The sequence below is a fragment of the Lathamus discolor genome, chromosome 1 (genome assembly GCF_037157495.1).
Source record: "Lathamus discolor isolate bLatDis1 chromosome 1, bLatDis1.hap1, whole genome shotgun sequence".
NCBI lineage: Eukaryota > Metazoa > Chordata > Aves > Psittaciformes > Psittacidae > Lathamus > Lathamus discolor.
Genome location: NC_088884.1, coordinates 28,008,978 through 28,029,336, shown reverse-complemented (window position 1 = coordinate 28,029,336; position 20,359 = coordinate 28,008,978). Strand labels below are relative to the sequence as shown.

The window sequence follows — 20,359 nt, the reverse complement described above, 5'->3', positions numbered from 1 at the left end:
AATTACCCTGTAGATCCCTGAGATACGCTGGTATATTTCTCTCTAGGAAAACAAGTGTCTGTGAGGTATTAGCTACTGCTGTTAAATATTTTCTATTTACCTCTCCACTAAAATTATCGATAATGTTTTATATATATAATAATATATAGACTTATATATATATAATATTATATCTAAAATTATCTATACATGTTTGCTTGGCTCTTTGAGCTTGCAGATGGGGTCTGATCTGGACAAGTGGGTACTAATCACATATGCACAAGTTAATAAGCAGGGAAAGAGCAATGGGTCTGAGTGACAGGAGCTGAGGGAATGACAGCGGTAACAGAAGATACATTTGGTTTATTTCTTGACTCCACTTGAAACACTGTGTTCACTGAACGAAATGAACAAGGCATTTTGGGTGACTCAGCATCACCTAGAAGTCTGACTGGTTTTTTGTGAACTTAGGCAATATTTGTACAGTGTCAGATTACTGGTAAGAATATACTGCAATTTTTTGAAATAATAGGGTGCTTTGGAGCTCAGAGCCAGCAGGGAATATTATCAGTGACTAATTCTGGTGTAAACATAATAATGGATAAATTCAACTTACATATTGAGCTTAATATTAAGTTAGTGTTAAAATAAAATCTGAAATACCCACTTTGCCTAATCCATTGGGGATTTCAAATGGTTTAATTAATACTTTTCTTGTCTGAAAAGCACTAGATAATATAAAAAGCTTTGTTACTTCTGTTCCTTTTATGTTTCATTATCCTTGGAATTCATCATACATTGTTCAATTTTAATGAGAAAACTGGGTATTATGGGAAAATTTTGTGAAGGAGGAAGGGAGCCGTGTGACTTGTTAGCTGGCTCAGTTTAGCCCTGGGGAAGGTTGGACAGGAGGAAATAAAGGAGATGCAACCCTTTGCTGTATCAGCACTGCCCTGGGCTGCGTGCCCTGTATCCCATCACAGGGGAGAGCCAAAGTTGCCTTGAAGTAAATCAGAGGGAGCCAAAGAGTGTAGACAGATTGCTTAAATCGGCCTTCCTGATGGTGAGACCCAGCGTGGATGCCCTCTCTCCCAGGAGAGCGTTGCTGGCAGTGAGGAGGTAAGGGGCACCGCTGATGCCTGGCTGTCCCCTAGTCAGGGCATCCTAAAATGGTGGGCACAGAAGCAGAAATCTTGTTTCTTTGTATGGATGAAGTGTTTTCCCCACTGCACACCGTGACTTTGGTCACTCCTCTTGGCTTCAGCAGGGCCATGAATTTACCCGTACTTTTAATAAGTAGATTTGTCTTCATGTTCTTGGCCAACCTCGTTATGCTGTTGCCTTTGTTTTGCAGATTATCAGTCTTCCTTTCTTCCTGTGTTTCACCTTCTGTGTCCCAAAGGGCTTGCATCTCCAGGATAAATCAATTTCTAGAGACAGGGTGTCTGTTCCTGAGCATAGACTTGAAACCTCAGCTGCCTGCTGAGGAATTGCAAACGGCTCACATAGCCCATGGTGGGGCCTGATCTCTCTGAACTCGCTGGAATTTTTCATGCTGAAAACTTTGATACAAATATTACTTTGGTGATTTTTCTTATTTAAACCTTCACTTTTGCAGCACTGTGCCAGCCACAGCTCTCCTTAGGCTGCACACAGGTTCTCTGTTGAATTTGCAGTCCCTAGTTATAATGCTCAGTACAAATCAGAGCTTTTCCTTAACAGGCACAAGACCCAGCTGTGTTTGGAAGAAAGTTTGCCAAGATAGCTCGTGCTACGCTTCGGATCAGATATTCCCTGCTGCCATACTTATATACCTTGTTCTTTGAGTCTCATGTTCATGGAAACACGGTGGTGCGGTCACTGATGCATGAGTGAGTTTGGAGTCTCTCTTTTTTATCATAATTCACTCACAGAAGCAGTTGAGCTTCTACATACAAACTAGTTGACATCTTCTTGGGAATAGTCACACTAATATTACTGCATGCTCCCTCTTAAAAAGAACAATTTTACAATGAAATCTAATCAAATTACATGCTCAAAAATAACTATTTGTATGTGCAATAGATTTTCATTAAAATATAACTTACATTTTCTTCCAATGGGGAAAAAAAAAACAACCTTAAATAAGGAGAATTCTGGAAATGTCTGAGGTAAATATGCAGTTCTTTTTGTTTTAAAAATAGGAATCACGTACCTGTATGTTCTGCATTTGAATGAAATCTGTGCAATCTGTATTCAGGTCCAGAATGCCAAGAAGGCCTCACATAGAGAAATCTCCATTTTCCAATCACCCGCAGCATTTGCATTTTCCAATTTAGCACTTGCATCTGGATGCTATGTATGAAACGTACATCTGTGTCCACAAATTGCACAGAGGAAACAGAGATGTTTGAGTGTAGAAGCAGGTGCAAACCCAAGATTAATAAGCACAGACTGAAAAACACCTCAGAAAATGTGACTCAGATTTGGAACAACTCTTTTTTTTCTGTTTGGAAGAAGCAGGAATCAAAGTGAGGTTTATTTTCCCTCTCAGCATCTTTTAATTAGCTTTTTACCTGCTTTTGGTAAATTTTTTACTTCAGAATGTTTTATGCAAATACTTGAGCAAAACGAGTGAAAATAATACATATGGAAAGCTACTGCCCAAAGCTCTGACCCAAAGCTCATTGGTGCAGGCCACATCCTGGACTGTTTAATGTTCTTTTTCCCTTCAGGTTAAAAACATTCTGGCTAAAGGGTAAGGCATTTTTTGCAAATTAAACTGAGATTACTGAACTAAAGTGCACACCATTTGAGTATGGAAAGGGTAAGCATGAAACCTGTTTCACCTGCTTAGTGTAATGACTAACTGATAAATCTTAAAAGCAGTATCCTTCTCCTTCCTACTCTGCTACCTTATTTAACTGGGTTGCATTAAGGAGAAGTTTTATACGTACTCATGTCTTGCAAGGAGTGATATGCTATTTCAAGTATTTGTTTTAGCTCTGTTTTTGCTTAATGGGATTTGTGTTAATACTGTAAATGACCGAGTTCATTTTGGCATTAATATTAGCTAATCTCTGCTAATGCAGAATTACTTTAGTGATGCTAAAGGTGCCTTTCTGATCATTCTCAGCATACTTTTACTCTATTTGGGCTACATCTACATCAGGCAATTTCCAAATTTGCTTTGATTGGAATTGTAGAGGAGTCTCAGAAGCACCAACAGAGACTTTTGTCAGGTGAAACTGAGCCAAAAGGTGTGTTCTGATCATGAGAACAACCCTGCCTGGGCAGGGAGTATCCAGGCAATAGCTATTGCATGTGGTCATTTCAGAGTTTTTGTTTAATTTCAAATGCTTATGTGCTCATTTCAAACAACAAGGAAAACATTTCAGGAGATTCCTATAAGCATTTTAGGTGTCTCTGAGACTTTCGCTCAATGAAACAGAGGCACCAGCAGCTCATCTGCCCCAAAAGACTGGAAAGTGGCAATCCATTACTGGAAGGGAAAGCTCTGCTCAATGGCTGAACAAGGTTAAAATAAGACAGAAGAGAGGCCAGCACTTAACAATCAGAAGCATGTAGGTGGAATTTAGCACCTTTCATAGATCCCAGGTATGGCTTAACAGTTTATAGTTTCAAAATAGGGAAGTTCATTTGTTTGCTGAATTTGTGCTCATGGTTGCTATAATTGTAAGAGAAAATAGTGTTGTTAGATGGTGAGTTTCCATGTGCAAATCAGATTGACCCTTCTTTTGCCATCGTTTCTTGATCAGCTTTTTCTCCTGAAATTTCCCACAACAAAGTATATTGAATCGGATTATAATTTTATTAGAGCAAAGTTAAAAGTAGAGAGAAACTGGTGATATGACAAGAAAAACTAATGGTTTATATTTCAAAAACTTTAAGAGAATGTAATTCATCAAAAGCCACACCCCACTTCAAATAGTTACAGAATACCTGTTAAAATGCAGTAGTGAACAGGATTAAGGTGTCCAAAAGAGCTACAGTTTTGACAGAAAAAGAAACTGAATAAGTTGAGGTTCCTTTCGGGCAGTGCCTGAGGCATGCCATTAACAGCATTGCTTCCTGAGTTCCACGTGCTCCCCTAAACTTGCAGTGGTTTAGAAATCCAAGCACTAAATAGATGGGTTTTTTTACTGCCAGGGAGGTTTTGCTCATTTGGAGTAGTTTCTGTAAATCTGGGCTGGATGCAGCGACTGCCTATGCCCTGAGCAGGCGGAGCCTGACAGAGGGTGTCAGGGGTGTCACTGACACTGAGCCACCCTGCTCAGCATACAACTGAAACCTGTCTTTAGACAGGGGAAGCTGCAAAGTCAGTTAAACAGACACAGTAAATATTTTTAGAACAAATAATTTGTAAGTTTTTAGAGAATAACAAGTTAATATGCAACAGCCAGTGTGCTTTTGTCAAAAATGAGTGATGGTAAACCAGCCCAGTTAACACCTTTGACAAGACAGCAGGGCTGTTGGATAGGAAAGGGAGCAGAGGAGCACGAAAAAGCAGGAGACACAAGGTACTTTGATTTTAGGAGGGCTTGGGACACACTCCACGTCATGTTCTTATAAGCCAACTAGGGGGTCAGGATTCATGGTGAATTTCCTCAGAGACAGGCTTATAAATCATTGAAAGCCTACTTAAATTCTCGGGGATTTTATGCTGGCTGAGTGGAGGTTCCTGAGATGGGGAGGATCAGTCCTTTTTGCCAGGTCCTATTCATTATTTTCATTAGCTGATGCATAGTGGAATAGAGATCTCTTCCCAAGCTGGCAGATGATGCTAGGCAAACGGGACTGTAAGCACTCTGGAGGACATGATCAGGATCCAAATGATTTTAATGCATTGAATAAAATGGAGTGAATTCCGAATGTTTTATCCATTCAGGAAAGGCAGCTAAAAAGCACGATATGTATGAAGGTTGCTTTGTCTTTGTCCTGCAAAAGATTTCTAATGTAAATCCGTGAAAGCTGCAGGAAGCCAAATCCAAGGACTGTCAAAAATGCTTTAAATCCTAGAGCACACTATTATTCCTCTGTATTCCCTCTCCTGGTCCTGGCCCCTATCCCGCTCTTTGGCTGCCTCGATGAAGTCTCAATCCACAGCACAGAAATTAAGTTTGTTTTCTCACTGCTGCTATTCTGAAAAGAAATCAGCTCCAGCATTTTGTGAGGGTTCTGTTCTGCTCCAGTATGGCAGGTGCTATTGTGATTCCTAAATCTCTGTCCTGCTTTTGGCATTCTCTCAACCAGGAAAAATATTTGGCAGTGTTGAAGAATGTCTTGAGGAAGCAGATTTCTTGTTGCAGTGAGTAATATCAAAACAGTCTGCAAGTTCTATAAAAACGTGCATTAACATTGCATATCTTGCTTTCAACACCAGATTCACCTCTGATCAGCAGACTCATGGAATAGACACTGCCTTCCTTTGGGGACCTGCTTTTATGATTGCTCCCGTTCTTCAAGAGGCAAGTACTGTAATTAAAAAATGCCATCATACTGCAATAAAAGAAATGAACTGCGCTTAGGGCATTGGATGACATTCAGGGCACGTTTGCTCATATCCACCCATTTCTTCCCTCCACTGTCAAAGCTTGCAGAACACATTCCTGAGCAGCGCAGTCAGTACAGAGCTGCCCAGTGCTTGAAGTGGGAGGATGAAAGTGAGGGCATGGCATTTCCCTGCTACTCCCAGTGCTGAATGGATGTAAGCAGGCTGGATGCTGTCCCTTGCGTGCTCCTGTTACTGTGCCAACAGCTCCCTCCAAGGACACACACAGAGCAGTAATTGTCAAGCTAGGAAGAAACACGCAGATATTAAAGCAAACTGGTTTCCATATTACTGCTCCCCCACAGTGTTTGGGAACCTCAGCATCTCAAGGGCTGTGATAGGAGTTTCCCAGCATCACTGTCATTACAGAAATGGTAACAACATTAGCTGCTAATATAGCAGGTTTTAAAAAGCAGCATTTTCCTACAGCTGAACTGGGCATTGTGCTGGGGTCAGGGCTCTCACTGCTTGAATGGAGCAAAGGGGGGTTTCTTTCCTTGCTCCACCACTGACTGTTGACAGCACCAGAAAGGTATGCCTGAGCTGAGCTAAATATTTACATGTGATGTACCCTAGAGCTGTATGTATGTATGCAGTATTTTCTAGATGTTGCCAATGATCAAACACATAAACAGGCCACTGTTGTTCACCTTTTTTTTAACCAGCCTTTGTGCATCTGTGAATTTAAAAAGAAATTCTTATTCCTACATCTAAAGCCATTCTGACACCACTGAGGTACACATGAGGCCCTTCATCTTCAGACTCCCTCAGGTTTCCAATAGATGATGACTAACAAGGAGATTTCACAGGGTCTCAAACCAGTGAGATGATGAAAGGTGTGAGAGAAACCTTCCCATGAATAGAGGGTAACAAGCCAGGGGTGGCTTCCTGCAAAGCAGTAAATGAAAGGGAACAGTATAAGGATATAAAATGATAGAGAGTCTAGATAAAGAGTTGCTATGTTTTTGGGGGGACTGCAGCCAAAATAAAGGCTGTGTGCCTATGGCATGATGGGGGAAGCAGAGCTTTTGAGGTTCGTGCTGTGGGAGAGAGGTGGCGGGAAGGGTTTGTGCCAGCTAGTAGGGCAGAGGCAGGAGTGAGCTGTAAGCCCCTCACCATGGCATTGCAGGCCAGCAATGGCTGCGTCAAACTGCAGCATGGCACCCACTTGTCTAGAGGAGGTGGGTCAGGGAGAGTTTTCCCTTCCCTCCTTGAGTCCTAGGGTGTGACCAAGTGAGACATCCATCAACATTAAAGTGGGGACCTGCCTTACACACTGGCTTATTATTTATTGAGCCATGAAGGCAAGGCTCATCACCGTGGTTGCACTTTTCTGCAGACCAGAATATCCAGGGTTGTCATAATAATGCAAAGAAAATACGGAGAGAGGCATCTTGACTTTATTGGGGTTTTCATTCAAGGCTTTTTAAGTTAAGCCTACCTTTGCTAAACAGGTAGTAATATCTAGACAGAACTAACCATCCCAGCCTTCCTTACTGCAGCACTTGGACACTTCCTGAAACACCTAGCACTGCCCACTGTGGGAGACAGACTGAAGGACAAGACAAATTTCCAGTTTAGCAATTCTCGTATTCTAATCTGATTTGCATATTTCAATAAATCAGTTATTTCTTAGGCTTTCTATTGTTTTATCTATATATATCTATGTAAAATCCCTAAAATGTTAAATAGTAACTCCTCATGGTCCACACGCTCCCTGGGGGTAAACCACGATTCTGCAAAGGAGCAGACATCTATGATGAGAATAAAAATTAATCTATTTGTGAGAATAAGCAACATGTGACAAAGAACAAGGTATGTTTTGATTCCAACTTTTCCTGTAGTTATTGATTCAAAGTGCCTAAAGGATGCTACAGCATGATTTCATCCCTGTATCGGTATGATATAATGCATACTGCAAAGAACACCAATCATGCAATTAGAAGCATATTATTCAATATTATTTACCTGCAACTTTAAATTGTTTCAAAGAAGACAAATATCTGTGCATCCTCCTTCCCAGACCTTACTCTCTGCCTGTTTCCGTAACAGGAATGGTGCGAGAGGCACTGAATGTCCCCACTTCATCATCAAATGTGAAGCTGTGTTTTGCAAAGGTTGCTGAGACCTCATTGCTCTGATTTTAACCCAGTTACATTACGAGACACAGAGTTAGATACTAGACTGAAATAATCATATAACATTGACTCATCCCATGGAATGGCAGTAAAATCCCCCAAATGGGATAGGCATGTCTGTAGCATTACAGATTAGCCAGCACTAGTCACTGCTACGATAATAACTCAGCCATAATATCCAAGATTTGATGTTATTAGAATATTCAGCATACATCTCTCCATGCACAAATATAATAAAGCTAATGTAATATCAGGAATGCAAAAGGATAAAAGACTTTAATCACTTTATAACAATTACAGGGAGCAAGATCCGTGGATGTATATTTCCCTGAAGCGCAATGGTTTGACTACTACACAGTATGTATTTTTAAGATTCCGTTTCTTACCTTTTTTACAACATTTTAAATTGTGTGATTCCAGCAAAATAACTTTTAGCGATGTTCAGCAGTATTTTTACCTCAGCATCTGTGTTTAAGCAAACTAGAGCACAAAAACTCTACACCAGGCTAGCTGGGAGAGTAAATTGCACAGTTTTCAGTTGCATTTCATTTTCTATTTTTAGACTATAAAGCTCTAAGACAGAGAATTGAATTTTCAGGAGCAGTCTAGAAATTCGTGAAACTGTGAAGATTTCTTCTGCCCGCCCTGCGTGTTTTCTTGTGCCGATACATTTCCTTGCACAGAAACAGAGACAGAACCTGAGTCGCGCTCCTGAGAACATGCTGCAAACCGTTTTGTACATGCAATTTTGCATATGCATCACTTTTGACAGAAGGCATATTTAGACAGCAGGGTGAGGCTGCCCTCTGAAAGATGCTTCCAAGGGATGCAGAGCAATCTGCTCTGTGGCAAATACCAGCCTCTCCGAGTTGGAGGCACTACAGGTTTTGACCTATTGGACACCATCCCCAGCACTGCATTTCCAAAAGTGCTCACTTTCAACCTAACTATGCTCTGCTGCAATCTCAGGATAAGACCAGCGTTGACTTCAGCAGGAGCAGTTAGGCTGATGCTAAGAGCTTTCGGAAATGTGAGCTCAGGAGCATCAGGCTGTTGTTAACTCCCCTGAGTGACGCTGGTGGAGGAGCGGGCAGGACAGAAATGCTCTCAGAGGAAATTAAGACTTATTTTTACAGAAGCTTGGTCATTTTCAGCACTCGGCTGGTATCCTCAGATGGATGTGCATCCAGCCCTTTCCCTTTTTTCCTTTGCCTAAGACTGTGGCACTGCAAGGTTGAGCATTTCATTCAGCTCTTCTTATTGTGGGTCCCGCTGAGCACCCTTTGCTGGTCTGGGTACAAGATCAGCAGCCCCATGTCCCCTGCCCAGCCTATGGGACATGTCCACAGCATTGGCCAAGCTCAGCTCCCATTATTTGGCAGGTACTTGCCATACACATGATGCTTATCCAAAACCAAAGCTGGGTACTTACCATAAGTTGTAGTTGCCATTTACAGACAAGAGCAAAAGTTTTCTGTTACCTGTTCTGCACATAAGCCATGCCTATATCTGGTGCTGAGGCCATAAACCGGGAAGGAATGATGCAGAGAACTTAATGCTGGTTTTCTACACACAGAAGAATTTCCCTCACCGAATGCTATAATTACTTTTTGAAAGGGAAAGATTCATCCTTAAAAGAGAAGAAAATCTACAGGTTACATTCCCAAATGATTATGAATCACTTACCTTAAACTGAAATGTGACAGGCTTCTCATGCATAAAAAGAGGAAGCAAAAGTTTCTTTTGCTTTTTGCTCAGTGTCTTGAGGAGGGTTGGATTTTTTTCACAGCATATGGAATAATGATACCATTTTTAAAGATGATTTGCTGTCTTTCATTCATGATGCTTCCATCTCATGCATATGCATAGCTGCAAGGGCTAGATCCTCTTTTATGTTAAAAAAGGAACTGGAATAAAACCCCTGAAATCTGCTTTTTTCTTTGTATTTTCACTGACGTAATTGAGATGAAAATGTACCCCTTGCTCTGTTTTTCAGTGGTTTATGGCCACAATGTACAGTGCCCAGATCTGCATTTCTTTAACTGCATTTATTTTTGTGGTAGGGTCATAAACTGCCAAGTACCTGGAACAAGAACTATGCTACTGTGCCTGCCCCATTGAGCAAGATCCCTCTCTTTATCCGTGGAGGCTACATTCTGCCAGAACAGGCACCAGCCACAACCACTACTAAGAGGTAACGTCGTCTGTGTCTGTCACCAAATGATCAGGGTGCAGGTCAGACCCACAGACAGCCAAAAAACCTATCAAAAGAAAGTGCAGAAGAGAGGCTATCTGCAGCTCCCAGCTGCACCCCAGGCAATAAGCACAGTATTTTTATCCCACTATTCGCTCCATTGTGATAGGCTAAGTCACCCCAGAGATGACCGACATCACTGTTTGCACAGCTGAAACCTACTCCTGGCTATGTGATTACCTGCAAAAAAGCTTTTGCAACTCTTACTGACATGCCAGCTTGCTGTCAGTCAATCAAAGTAAACACATGCAAGGGGGAAATGCAGAATTCTGCTCCTCGGATGAATTTATCAAATGCCATGGACAAGGTGGAGAAGCTCAAATCTCTTTCAGGAAAATAATTTCCCCTTGCCAATGGGTAATATACCGGTCTCAGGTTTAAACCATGTTCAGAAGCAAATGTGGGTAGGGAAGGATGGGAACAGCACTGTGCCGCAGCCAATCCAACCATAGTGAGGTAACATTGGTGACCAGTTGCTTTCCAGACTGCCCAGTTATCATACTTTAAAGCTACTAAAGAAGCTGAAGCTTGTCCATACGAGCACTCAAAAGGTGAGAATTTTACACTTCTGTGGGACAAGGCAAGCCAAATTTCCATCCTCATTTCAGGAGCCCGTTTGGTGAGCGTGACTGTCACCCTCCTGTCGTGGCCTTTTTTGCAGCCGTAAAATTGGAGTTAACTGTGCTCTGAGGTATTTGTTAAATAACTTGCAATGGACAGTGCCCACAAGTGTGTACTGACACTTCTCAATGTGTTTGTCAACAGCCGCCTGAACCCATTCGGGCTCATTATTGCCCTGGATGAACAAGGAAAAGCTTCTGGGTCTCTCTTCTGGGATGATGGTGATTCAATTGGTAAGCCTGGTACTCCAATGTGAGGTGGGGTGGGCGTATGTGTCTGCATACAGGGCTGCCTTTTCAGCAGTGTAATGGCACTGACTCCTGCTAGAAATAGCTGGAGAATTGACCCTAAACTGAAGGTGAAAAGCAGATTGCTCTTCAAGTCAGTGTTTTGGTATGAGAAAGGTGTGACACTGGGGACAGCTGGTCTGCCAGAGAGGGCAATCACTCCTCTTGTGTTCCTCTAAAATCTAGGAAGACTAGAGGAAGAGTTTCAATAGCCCACAAATCATCTTAGTCTGACATTAGCCACTCACTACAATTAATGTGAACTGCTTATGGATTTTGATACCGATCCTTCTTCCTCTGTGTTTTGACAGATACTATTGAAAAGGAGAACTACTTCTTGGCTAAATATACATACAGCAAAGTAAGTGGCAACTTTCAAAGTACCTACATACATACACTGTATGTATTATAGCTGTATTTTAGTGTAGCCATTGTATGGTGCTGATGTGTAATTTCTCTCTGGAAAGCTTTTTTCTTATAAGCTCGGCCTTTAAACCTTGTAAGCTACCTAATGTTTTCATTTACAGACAACTACAAAATAATCCAAATATGATGCTGCAGTTTTGTGTTTTGTTCATTAAGTACCATAGTGACACATCATTAAGGTTCCTGCAGTGATGTGAATCTGAAAATCCACTTTTTCAGCTCAGATTTTCTTTCATCTGAGTCGCAGCCTCTGGGGAACAAGGGGCCATTTTCCTTGTCTTCCTCCTGTGATCACTTTTGGTCTGAGAAGGTTATGTTCCTCTCATCAAGATATCCCAGCAATTTCTTAGCTTTGATCCCTTGAAGTTTTCTTTTTGTGGCCCAGAGAATTACGTAGTCTCAATTCTTTAGCTTGCGTTTCCTTGTCTGGCAGTACAGAGATTGCTCCCATGGTTGGTCTCCTATGGAGCAGTTCAGCATGCTACTGGCAACCCACCGTGCTGATCAGATGCTCCGCACAGCACAGGACTATATTAGCTCAGGGTCGGTGCACTAATGCCTTTCACACAGCGCTCACTTCTGTGCAGACATGTCCTGAGAAAGCTCAATAGAAAAAAACAACAATCTAGGCCTCAGTTGAGAAAAATACTATATAAAATAAATCTGCTAGAACCTCATTAAGTGTATGAGAGTAACTTGTGGGAGTTACTGCAAAAAACCTTAACCTACTTCAATAATGTATGCATCTCGTATTTCGTCTACAATTCTAGCATTTGGTAAAAAATAGGACATTGTATGTAGACTGTGGAATGGTAGAGAGCCGGCTGAACATGAGCCAGCTTGTGCCCAGTCAGCCAAGAAGGCCAGTGGCATCCTGGCCTGTATCAGCAATAGTGTGGCCAGCAGGACCAGGGCAGTGATCATCCCCCTATACTGGGCACTGGTGAGGTCACACCTCGAATCCTGTGTTCATTTCTGGGCCCCTCACTACAGGACAGACACTGAGGTGCTGGAGCAGGCCCAAAGAGCAGCAATGAAGCTGGTGAAGGGTGTGGAGCACAAGTGTGATGAGGAATGGCTGAGGGAACTGGGGCTGTTTAGTCTGGAGAAGAGAAGGCTCAGGGGGGACCTTGTTGCTCTCTATGACTGCCTGAAAGGAGACTGTGGTGAGGGGGGGTCGGTCTCTTCTTCCAAAGAGCAAGTGATAGGACAAGATGAAATGGTCTCCGGTTGTACCAGGGGAAGTTTAGGTTGGATATTAGGAACAGTTTCTTCACTGAAAGGGTTGTCAAGCACTGGCACAAGCTGCCCAGGGAAGTGGGTCAGTCACCATCCCTGGAGGTATTTAAAAGAAGGGTAGATGTGGTGCTTAGCGACATGGTTTAGTGCTGGACTTGGCAGTGATTTGTTAGCGGTTGGACTCAATGATCTTAAAGGTGTTTTCCAACTTAAATGATTGTATGGTTTTCAAGCTGTGTAGTCCTAAAAGACCCAAAGTAGTCTACAGAAAAAAAAATATCAAAAGAATAAAATCATGTTAACCCCTATTGTGATACTGCTCTTAGAATTTATGTCTTCAAGGAGCAAGAGAAAGCCAGGGTAAGATGATGGGTTTTATTATGTAGTCTTGTGTATTTGTGAGACATTTTCCTGGAACTAGGATCATATATCTAGACTTTAAATTTAATTTTTAATTTGTTTTCTTCTTGATTTACCAAGAAAAAAAAGTTCTTCAAAAAAGGGTATTTCAATAGCAAAAAATGAAGAAAAATAACTTTGTCTGTGTATAGTCATTTATTCTAGGAAGGCTACAGAAAAACAATATCCAGTTTTATATTAAATTCTGATCTGTGCAAATTAGATTGTTGATTCACTGGCAGTTCCATTTCTCATTGCTCATGTTTGACTTCTGCCTGTAAATCCATGACTGAAGTCCCTATCTGCATTCCAATAATCTCTAATGTCAATTTTTTATTATGTGTTTATAAAGAAAACAATCTATCTCAAATTGCAAATTGTAAAGGTATGAGAAATGTATGAAAGTCTTGGTATTTGTGGCACATTCCTATATTCTTAAAAACTGTGGATGAATAATCACACCTGGTTTTAGGAGAATAGCCATGTTTTGTTCCCTAAGAGATTTACCGGTAAGGTTGGACATCACAGCATTTGCTCTGAACCCAGCACAGAGTAAATGCAAGTAACGGCTGCAGGATTAGACCCTCACATTTATATTTTCATTTAAGCAACCCAGAAGTACAAAGAAGAATCCAAGACTAGTGCAGGCACTTAAGTCTCGGAGAACAATTCAAGCTGCCTGCTCTCTGGTACTGTTTCTCTGGGGCTGGTATTTTAATTCACTTGACACCTCCATCTCGTCATGCATAACGGCTAAGTGACCTAAGTCAAAGTGCCCCAAGTCAACGTGCCCCATATATTAAGTCTAGAGCGTAGAAAAATACATCACCTAGAGGCATAAGATCTGCTGTACTTCAGGGATGAGCAGGGAAAGCAATGAACCCTGCCTCCAGCCCAGGAGGTGGCAGATAAAATAGATATGCTTAGACTGTATCAAGTGAGTCCAGACCACACTAAAGGGATGGTGACAAGAAGACTTGCTTGCCCAAGGAAATGTGAGCTTCTAAAAGGATACACTAGCCACTAGGTAACGTAAATAGCCCAAATCAAGTTCCTCCTAAAACTGGTCCAGTTTTCAGGGGCAAAGTGGGGCAGGGGGAAAGGTGAAGTTCATAGGACTAGAGCAAGACAGTAGGAAAGAAAAGCCATGATTCTGCTGCTCAGAAGTGCAGGAGGAAGACTTGGCTTCTGGTCTTGGATCCAGGACTTCCTTTTGCTTTGCATTTATGGTGCTTTGAGTAATAACTGTAAGCTCCCTCCCTCTGCTAAGAACTCAGAACCTTGCCGGGCAATTGCTTTACCACGAGATGCCCGGGGAGGAGGGTGTCACCCATTCCCCTTGACCATCACCTCCCTGGTCCCCTAAGACCCAGTTCCAGACTTTGGTCTGAAGGACAGTGGTGTCTACTGTAGTCCTGGCTCAGGGCCTCAGAGCTTGAGTGCAACCTTATTTATTAATACAGTTGTACTCACTGAGTTCAGCATCATACTGAGCTTACTGGGTCTATGGCCATCTTAAGTTAGCTCTTCTGCTTAGCCACACCTGAGACAGCAATAAATCACCACAGGCAGGTGGCGTCTCTCTACAGAACCTCCCTCTATGCTGGGACTCTCCCAGTGAGAAGAAGACATCAGATACAAGTACGCTAAAAAATTCACCAGAAGCTTTTAGAGGCCTCTCCCCATTTGCTCTATAACCCCTTATGTAGGCAGTTTAAGTCAGTGTATCTGGAATTAGCACTAATTTTTAGAGTGAATACCTGCAATAAGCAGTCTAAGCACAGCCCTAAGTTACAAATACTGTGATCCAGCTTCTGCTCCCCTTCACTATGCACCATTGAAATAACATAAGCTAATTTATGCAAAAGGTTTCATCATGGGTTTCTCCTTGGCATATTTTTAAAAAGTCATGATTGCATAGCAATTCATCATTTCCTGAGCAGTGTAATTCATCTTTATTTCCTTAACAACTTTGATGACATAACAAATGCAATGATTCCTCTTCACTGCTTGTATGGGAAATTACTGTCACTGGTGATCCAAATGAATTTGTTTAATGACTTTGTATGTCCTCTCAGTACATCCCTAAATATGGGATATATAGTAGATAAGAAGTACAACAAACAAAGCTCTGTGGGCACACAGTGTTTCTTCAGCATCCTTAAAGCTGAATATACATAACAGGTTTCTTACAGGAGCCGTGGAGATGTGGAACATAAAATAGCAGCAAAATATCTAGCAGCTGATGTTTGTGGAAGATGCTAGCATCTTAAAGCAGTTGTAGATGTTAATTAAATCTACCTTAAGGTCACTTGCTGAATCTCCCTATCTGGGTTTTGGCTTTGCATATGCCACTGTACTCTGTGAATGGGTACAAGAACAAAATTTGCATTGATTACAAGTAGAAAAACACGTCCAAGATGACGGCAAATGAATGCTGTAAATGCTATTTTATTTTTTACTTTGTTAGTTTAGAATCATACATGACGTTTCTTATGTGAAAATTAATGTGACTTGTTTTTCCTTTACAATCTCAGTCACTGATGACTAGGTTGGAAGACATTCTGTATGTTCATTGACAAAGATGCAACAGAATGCAGTGAGTCACCTCTAAAGAGCTGTTGTGATCCTGAAATTTTCTCTGTGGCTTTTTCCAGGGACACCTGAAGACAGAAATACTTAAAAATGGATACAGAGGGGCTGACTCTCTGGAGTTCAAAAGAATTACAATCCTTGGCCTGAAACGGAGACCTTACGTTGTTGCTCTCAATGGAAGAGCCATCCGTGGATATGCTTCCTCTTATGAGCTGAGTGGGGTAAGAGCTGCATTGAGCAGTTATGAAAAACCTTAGACAAAAGTCAGTGAATAACAGTAGCAGCTTCTCATCCACACCCCTTTACATCTCTAAGTATAACCAGACACCATTTCTTGATAAAACAGTCTGAGTTTTAGGGCGGGGATTGAAGGGGAAAGCAAAAGCAAGAAATGTTTCAGGAAACTTTGATCTTTGCTATTTTGCTATTACACATACTATTGAACAATGTGATACACATACTTGTATTGTAATACACATACTTGTGCTGTTGCACAAGTCTCTTTTACTTGATGTCTGCTGCTTGCACAGTGCTTGAAAAGAAGATACAGCTCCATAAACTGGGAGGAATGTTGGCAGTTTCATGGGCATTATTGTTATTCTGATAAATACGTAAACTTGTCAAAGCTGTTTATCTGCTGCTGAAAAGAAGTGGTGGACATCTTTTCTCACCATTACTTAGTGACCAAAAATGATTATAGCATAGCTGGATTCAATGAGTGTCTCCCTATGTTCAGAGGAGGAAAAGGAAAATCTCTGCTGTACCTTTGTGTTCCTAAGGAAACTATCACTACAGTGAGACAACAGTTAAAGTCCGAGCATGTTAAAGTGCCCAAACTCACTCTCCCAGATCAAAATGCATGACTTGTTTGTGCAGTGCTCCTCTAGCACCAACAAGGAGACAGCCCAGAGGGGGCAGACAGAGAGGACAGACTGAACAACCCTAATAAACAGCTGCAACTGCCTCTGTGGTCCTAGTTTCCTTTTCATGGAACACAGACGAAAGGAGCAACACAAAGTAAACTTGCTTTGCTCTGGTCACTTGTTCCATATCTGCCACCAGCAACCAAACTGAAGCGGGTCATGCACACTTTGTGTGAGATGTGATCATTATTTCCCAGCACCGATCTGCATCTAGGGAACTCCCAGTGCTAACTCTGTAAAATGCCAGTAACTCATCGTTCAATCAATGACAGCTGAGGCAACAAGCAATGGATGTCACATCTTATGTTACTCTACCCACTTGGCTCAATGACTGCAGTTTATTTGTAACCAAAGTGTTGATCCCTGTTATACACACCTGGTTCTAACATTTGTTTTACTGAAGGAATCTGTAAAGGAATAAAATTGCTGATAATAAATTTCTGCCTTGGAGAATCGTAAAAAAACTCACTTTCAGAGGCGATGTCATAAATGAGTGTAATCAGTATTGCCTCAAGGGAAGAAATTGTTTAACAGACAAACTGCCTGTAAGCAAGTCCAAGCAATGTGAATGTGGCAGGGTAAAGAAAACACTCCATTGAGATGTGCTTAAAGGCACCAATCACAGATATGCAGAAGGTAACTGCATACTAACAGCATCACATAAAAAGATGATTAGAAAAGACTAAAATGCTTGTCACAGAAGTATCATTTAAAATTTTACTTAAGTGCAAAAGACAATCTATCTCAGTGACTTAAGAACTACTTCAAATAGCACCAAAAAAACCCCAAGTGGCTCTGGAAAGGCAAGTCCAAAACTGCATAAAAATAACATTATTTAAACCAGCTGAATGTATTCCTTTCACAATTCAGTCAAACCTCTCCCACCTTCTCTGTACAGATATTGTAATGCCACTACCTATAATCCTCTCATGTCTGATTCTTTATTAAAAGAAGTACTAGCAGCTTGGGTTTAGATCTCAAAAACTTACAGTCCATGTAATTAAAAAACCAACAAAATCTAAAGGGCAGATTTGCTGCTTTCTCATGGGCTTAATGAGATTACATACTGTATAATAGCTTAACAAGCACAAAGACTGTACTGTTTGAAGGGATAGAGTAGAAAGCAATATCTACCATATTTTCCTTTGCAGAAAGCATATTTGCCAAAAAAACGGTGCTTAAGTGCATAATTGAGCCACAGTTATTTGTATATAAATAGAAGCAGTTTGCTTAGTAAGAAGCCACTTCTTTCTCTCTGATTCACGCAGCGCTACTCTCATCTGACATTTGTAATATTGCAGAATCTTCCTATTAATAGGAGTCTCTTACCTACCTCCCCCCCTCCCAGAGTACTCTGAGAGCCATAGGAATTGTATTTCAGCAGCAGCTGGGATGTTGTAAGGGCAGTTCTGTTGACCAGGCTTGGGCTGACAACAAAGTGACCTGGTCATAGGGAGGTTCTCCTTTTAGTCCCACGTGCATCCTCTGCTGGAAAGCACAAGGAGGTTCCCGGTATCCATAGTTCCCAATGTCTGTGCAGTAGTGCAGTCTGGAGCGGCCTTTCTGGCTGCCTGGTGCTTTTGGGTTAGTGTTTGGATGGGGTTTCAGTATTTTTGTCTGAATCCAGCCCTCTATTTGAATAAAAGGCAAATTATTCAAGAAGTGGAATTCCTACTTACCAAGTAGAGGTAAAGAAGTGTTTCTGATAAAAGGTGAAAATATTACATACCTTGAAGAAGTGATCTAAGCATAGACTGTTAGAGTGATGTTAACATGAATTTGTGGGTGGGCAAAGATGTCAATGGATATCATGCATTTTAAGAGATTATTAATTCTGAAACCTAAAGCTAAAACTGGTGAAGTGCTGAAAATTGAACTTATGCAAGTATCATAAAACAGATCAAATTCAACATTGAAAAGAGAGAGAGAAGGACAGGTATTGTATTTATAATTTCATATTTAATTCATGTTATTAATTAATTTGAAACTATTCCTGAATTTCTAAAAAGATGATGAATTAGATACAGCAGTAGAAAGATGCATACTGCCACCACGTCAGTCTTGCCTAGCAGCAGAGGTGAAGGGAATCATGAAGGCCTAAGATCAAGTTTCTCTTTCTTATTCTCTGTTTTGAGCTGGTCCTTTTTTAAGTTAACATAAGGTTGTTCATTATTTTTGTGTCTTTTTCTTTCACAGAAACTCACTTTATGGATTTCTGCCCCACTTACTCGGGAACTCAACCTCGTGATTTACTAGAACGGCCAGAAGACAGTGATTATGACCTTTAGCGTCCTTGGCCCTCAAATATTGATCTTCCTTTGATTTTAATGTAAAAAACCATATTTAGCCATTGAAACATTACTTGTGCACCTGATGACTGATCTTTTCCTATGTAGTATCTGTAAATCACTGTTCTTCAAATAAAATTTTCAATAGTAGCTAATTAGTATTAACATAAACTGATGTGTGTTCAAAATAGCATAGAAGAATTCATCCTGAAAGTTCTCTCTCACTGCAGATAGAGATAATATTTGGAAATACACTCAACAGGACCATATTCTGGATAATATACACTGGGTTTTCTAGGGTTGTGGGGCTCTTTTCAAACCTAGGGTGGCAAAAAATAAGGCACAACCAGAGAGTCAGCTTAATTCTTATAGCCCTGTTCTGAGGGAGGCAATATGTGTCTGTCAGGAGAACGAATGCATGGGAAACACGGCTAATCAAAGGCTGGGGATACCTAAATCTATCTCAGCTATTTCTGGCTGCAGAATGATCTCCCAAGAACATAAGAAGCTCCAGCCTACGGAAATGGCTCTCAGGAGTCACTGTTATTTTAATAACATAATACATAAGGAGCCATAAAGACAATATATAATACATATATATGATAAATATTAATATAATGTTATAAATATTAATATAATATTGTATGAGATCTGTAAAGCGCTGATACAAATCAGGGAATAGTACCAGACGGCAAAACCTACATCTGCCAAGATCACTCAGTTTCGTCTCCTTTTTCATGCTCCTGAACTGTAATAAACACAGCCTGGGCATGGCTTGGGATCCAATGGCCATAGAGAGAATTTGTTGAAAACACGTGGGATTGCTTTCAAGAATTTGTTTCTTTCTGGAGATTGTTCCCAGTGTTAGAGTAGAGTGTTAGATGGCAACAAAGAGGTACCTGCTCTCAGTTTTCCCCCAAAGTGAGTATGTTAGCTCCTCACCAAGGCAAAGGAGCAAAGAGAGATAAATCTGAGCACCAGGTCAGAGAAAACAAGTTTCTAACCACCCTGATTGGGAGTGAGGGGATGTGATGGTTTGGTTTGTCTGGGGAGAGGGATGAGTTTTTTGGTGCAGAGGGTTCGTTTCCAATCCGCCTCCCAGGGTGGGTAAAAGTGGGAGTGGGAGATGAGAAGGGAGGTGGTAAATTTTTCTGACAAATGGAAAAAGAAGAGACTGGTGTGGAAGTCAGAGCACAGATGTGGCTGGACAGCAGGGGAGATGTCGCCTTCATAAAGAGCCCTTGGCTGGATAACCTTGTGGAGCCAGGCAGTGCTCACTGGTTTTCTGTGAAATCAGTGTCTAACCTAGCAATTTCATATATAGCTTAATAAAATGAGAGCAGAAAAATACCCTCCTACTGGAATCAATATGCTGTTCAGGCTTGTATTACAACCTGGATTTTGTTCCTTTCTTGTTATCTTGCTCCTTGTAGCTTCAGTGAACAAAACAGGAACTTACTAGTCGGTAATATGTCTGCCTTGGCTCTGATTTCACATGTCTACTGCATAAAAGTAAGCAAGACAGCCCTTGCTTGGCATTTGTATTAGGGACATCAAAGAAAAATGGAGTTTATATGTGTGTGTATCTGGTTATTTATCCTCTCTGAGCATATCCATCTCTGAACTGTATGTGTAATTTTAGACCCTTTACCCTTTTTT

General features: G+C 41.1%; 1 protein-coding gene across 1 annotated transcript; it reads left to right on the top strand.

Moving 5' to 3' along the window:
- Positions 1-217: 217 nt before the first annotated feature.
- Positions 218-18,795, top strand: LOC136005886 (probable maltase-glucoamylase 2). Its single transcript, XM_065663780.1, has 9 exons — positions 218-241; positions 1,702-1,850; positions 5,363-5,447; positions 7,969-8,025; positions 9,732-9,862; positions 10,688-10,776; positions 11,142-11,191; positions 15,552-15,710; positions 18,609-18,795. Exons 1-9 carry the CDS (start codon positions 218-220, stop codon positions 18,666-18,668), a joined length of 804 nt encoding a protein of 267 aa, XP_065519852.1. The 3' UTR covers positions 18,669-18,795.
- The last annotated feature ends 1,564 nt before the right edge of the window (positions 18,796-20,359 follow it).

What these genes read in the sequence shown, in the direction of transcription:
- LOC136005886 (XM_065663780.1), top strand. Translation starts at nt 218, where the DNA reads ATGGGGTCTGATCTGGACAAGTGG. An exon ending in GGTCTGATCTGGACAAGTGG is followed by an intron (nt 242 to 1,701) that starts GTACTAATCACA and finishes TTTCCTTAACAG; the next exon opens with GCACAAGACCCAGCTGTGTT. An exon ending in GGATGATGGTGATTCAATTG is followed by an intron (nt 10,777 to 11,141) that starts GTAAGCCTGGTA and finishes GTGTTTTGACAG; the next exon opens with ATACTATTGAAAAGGAGAAC.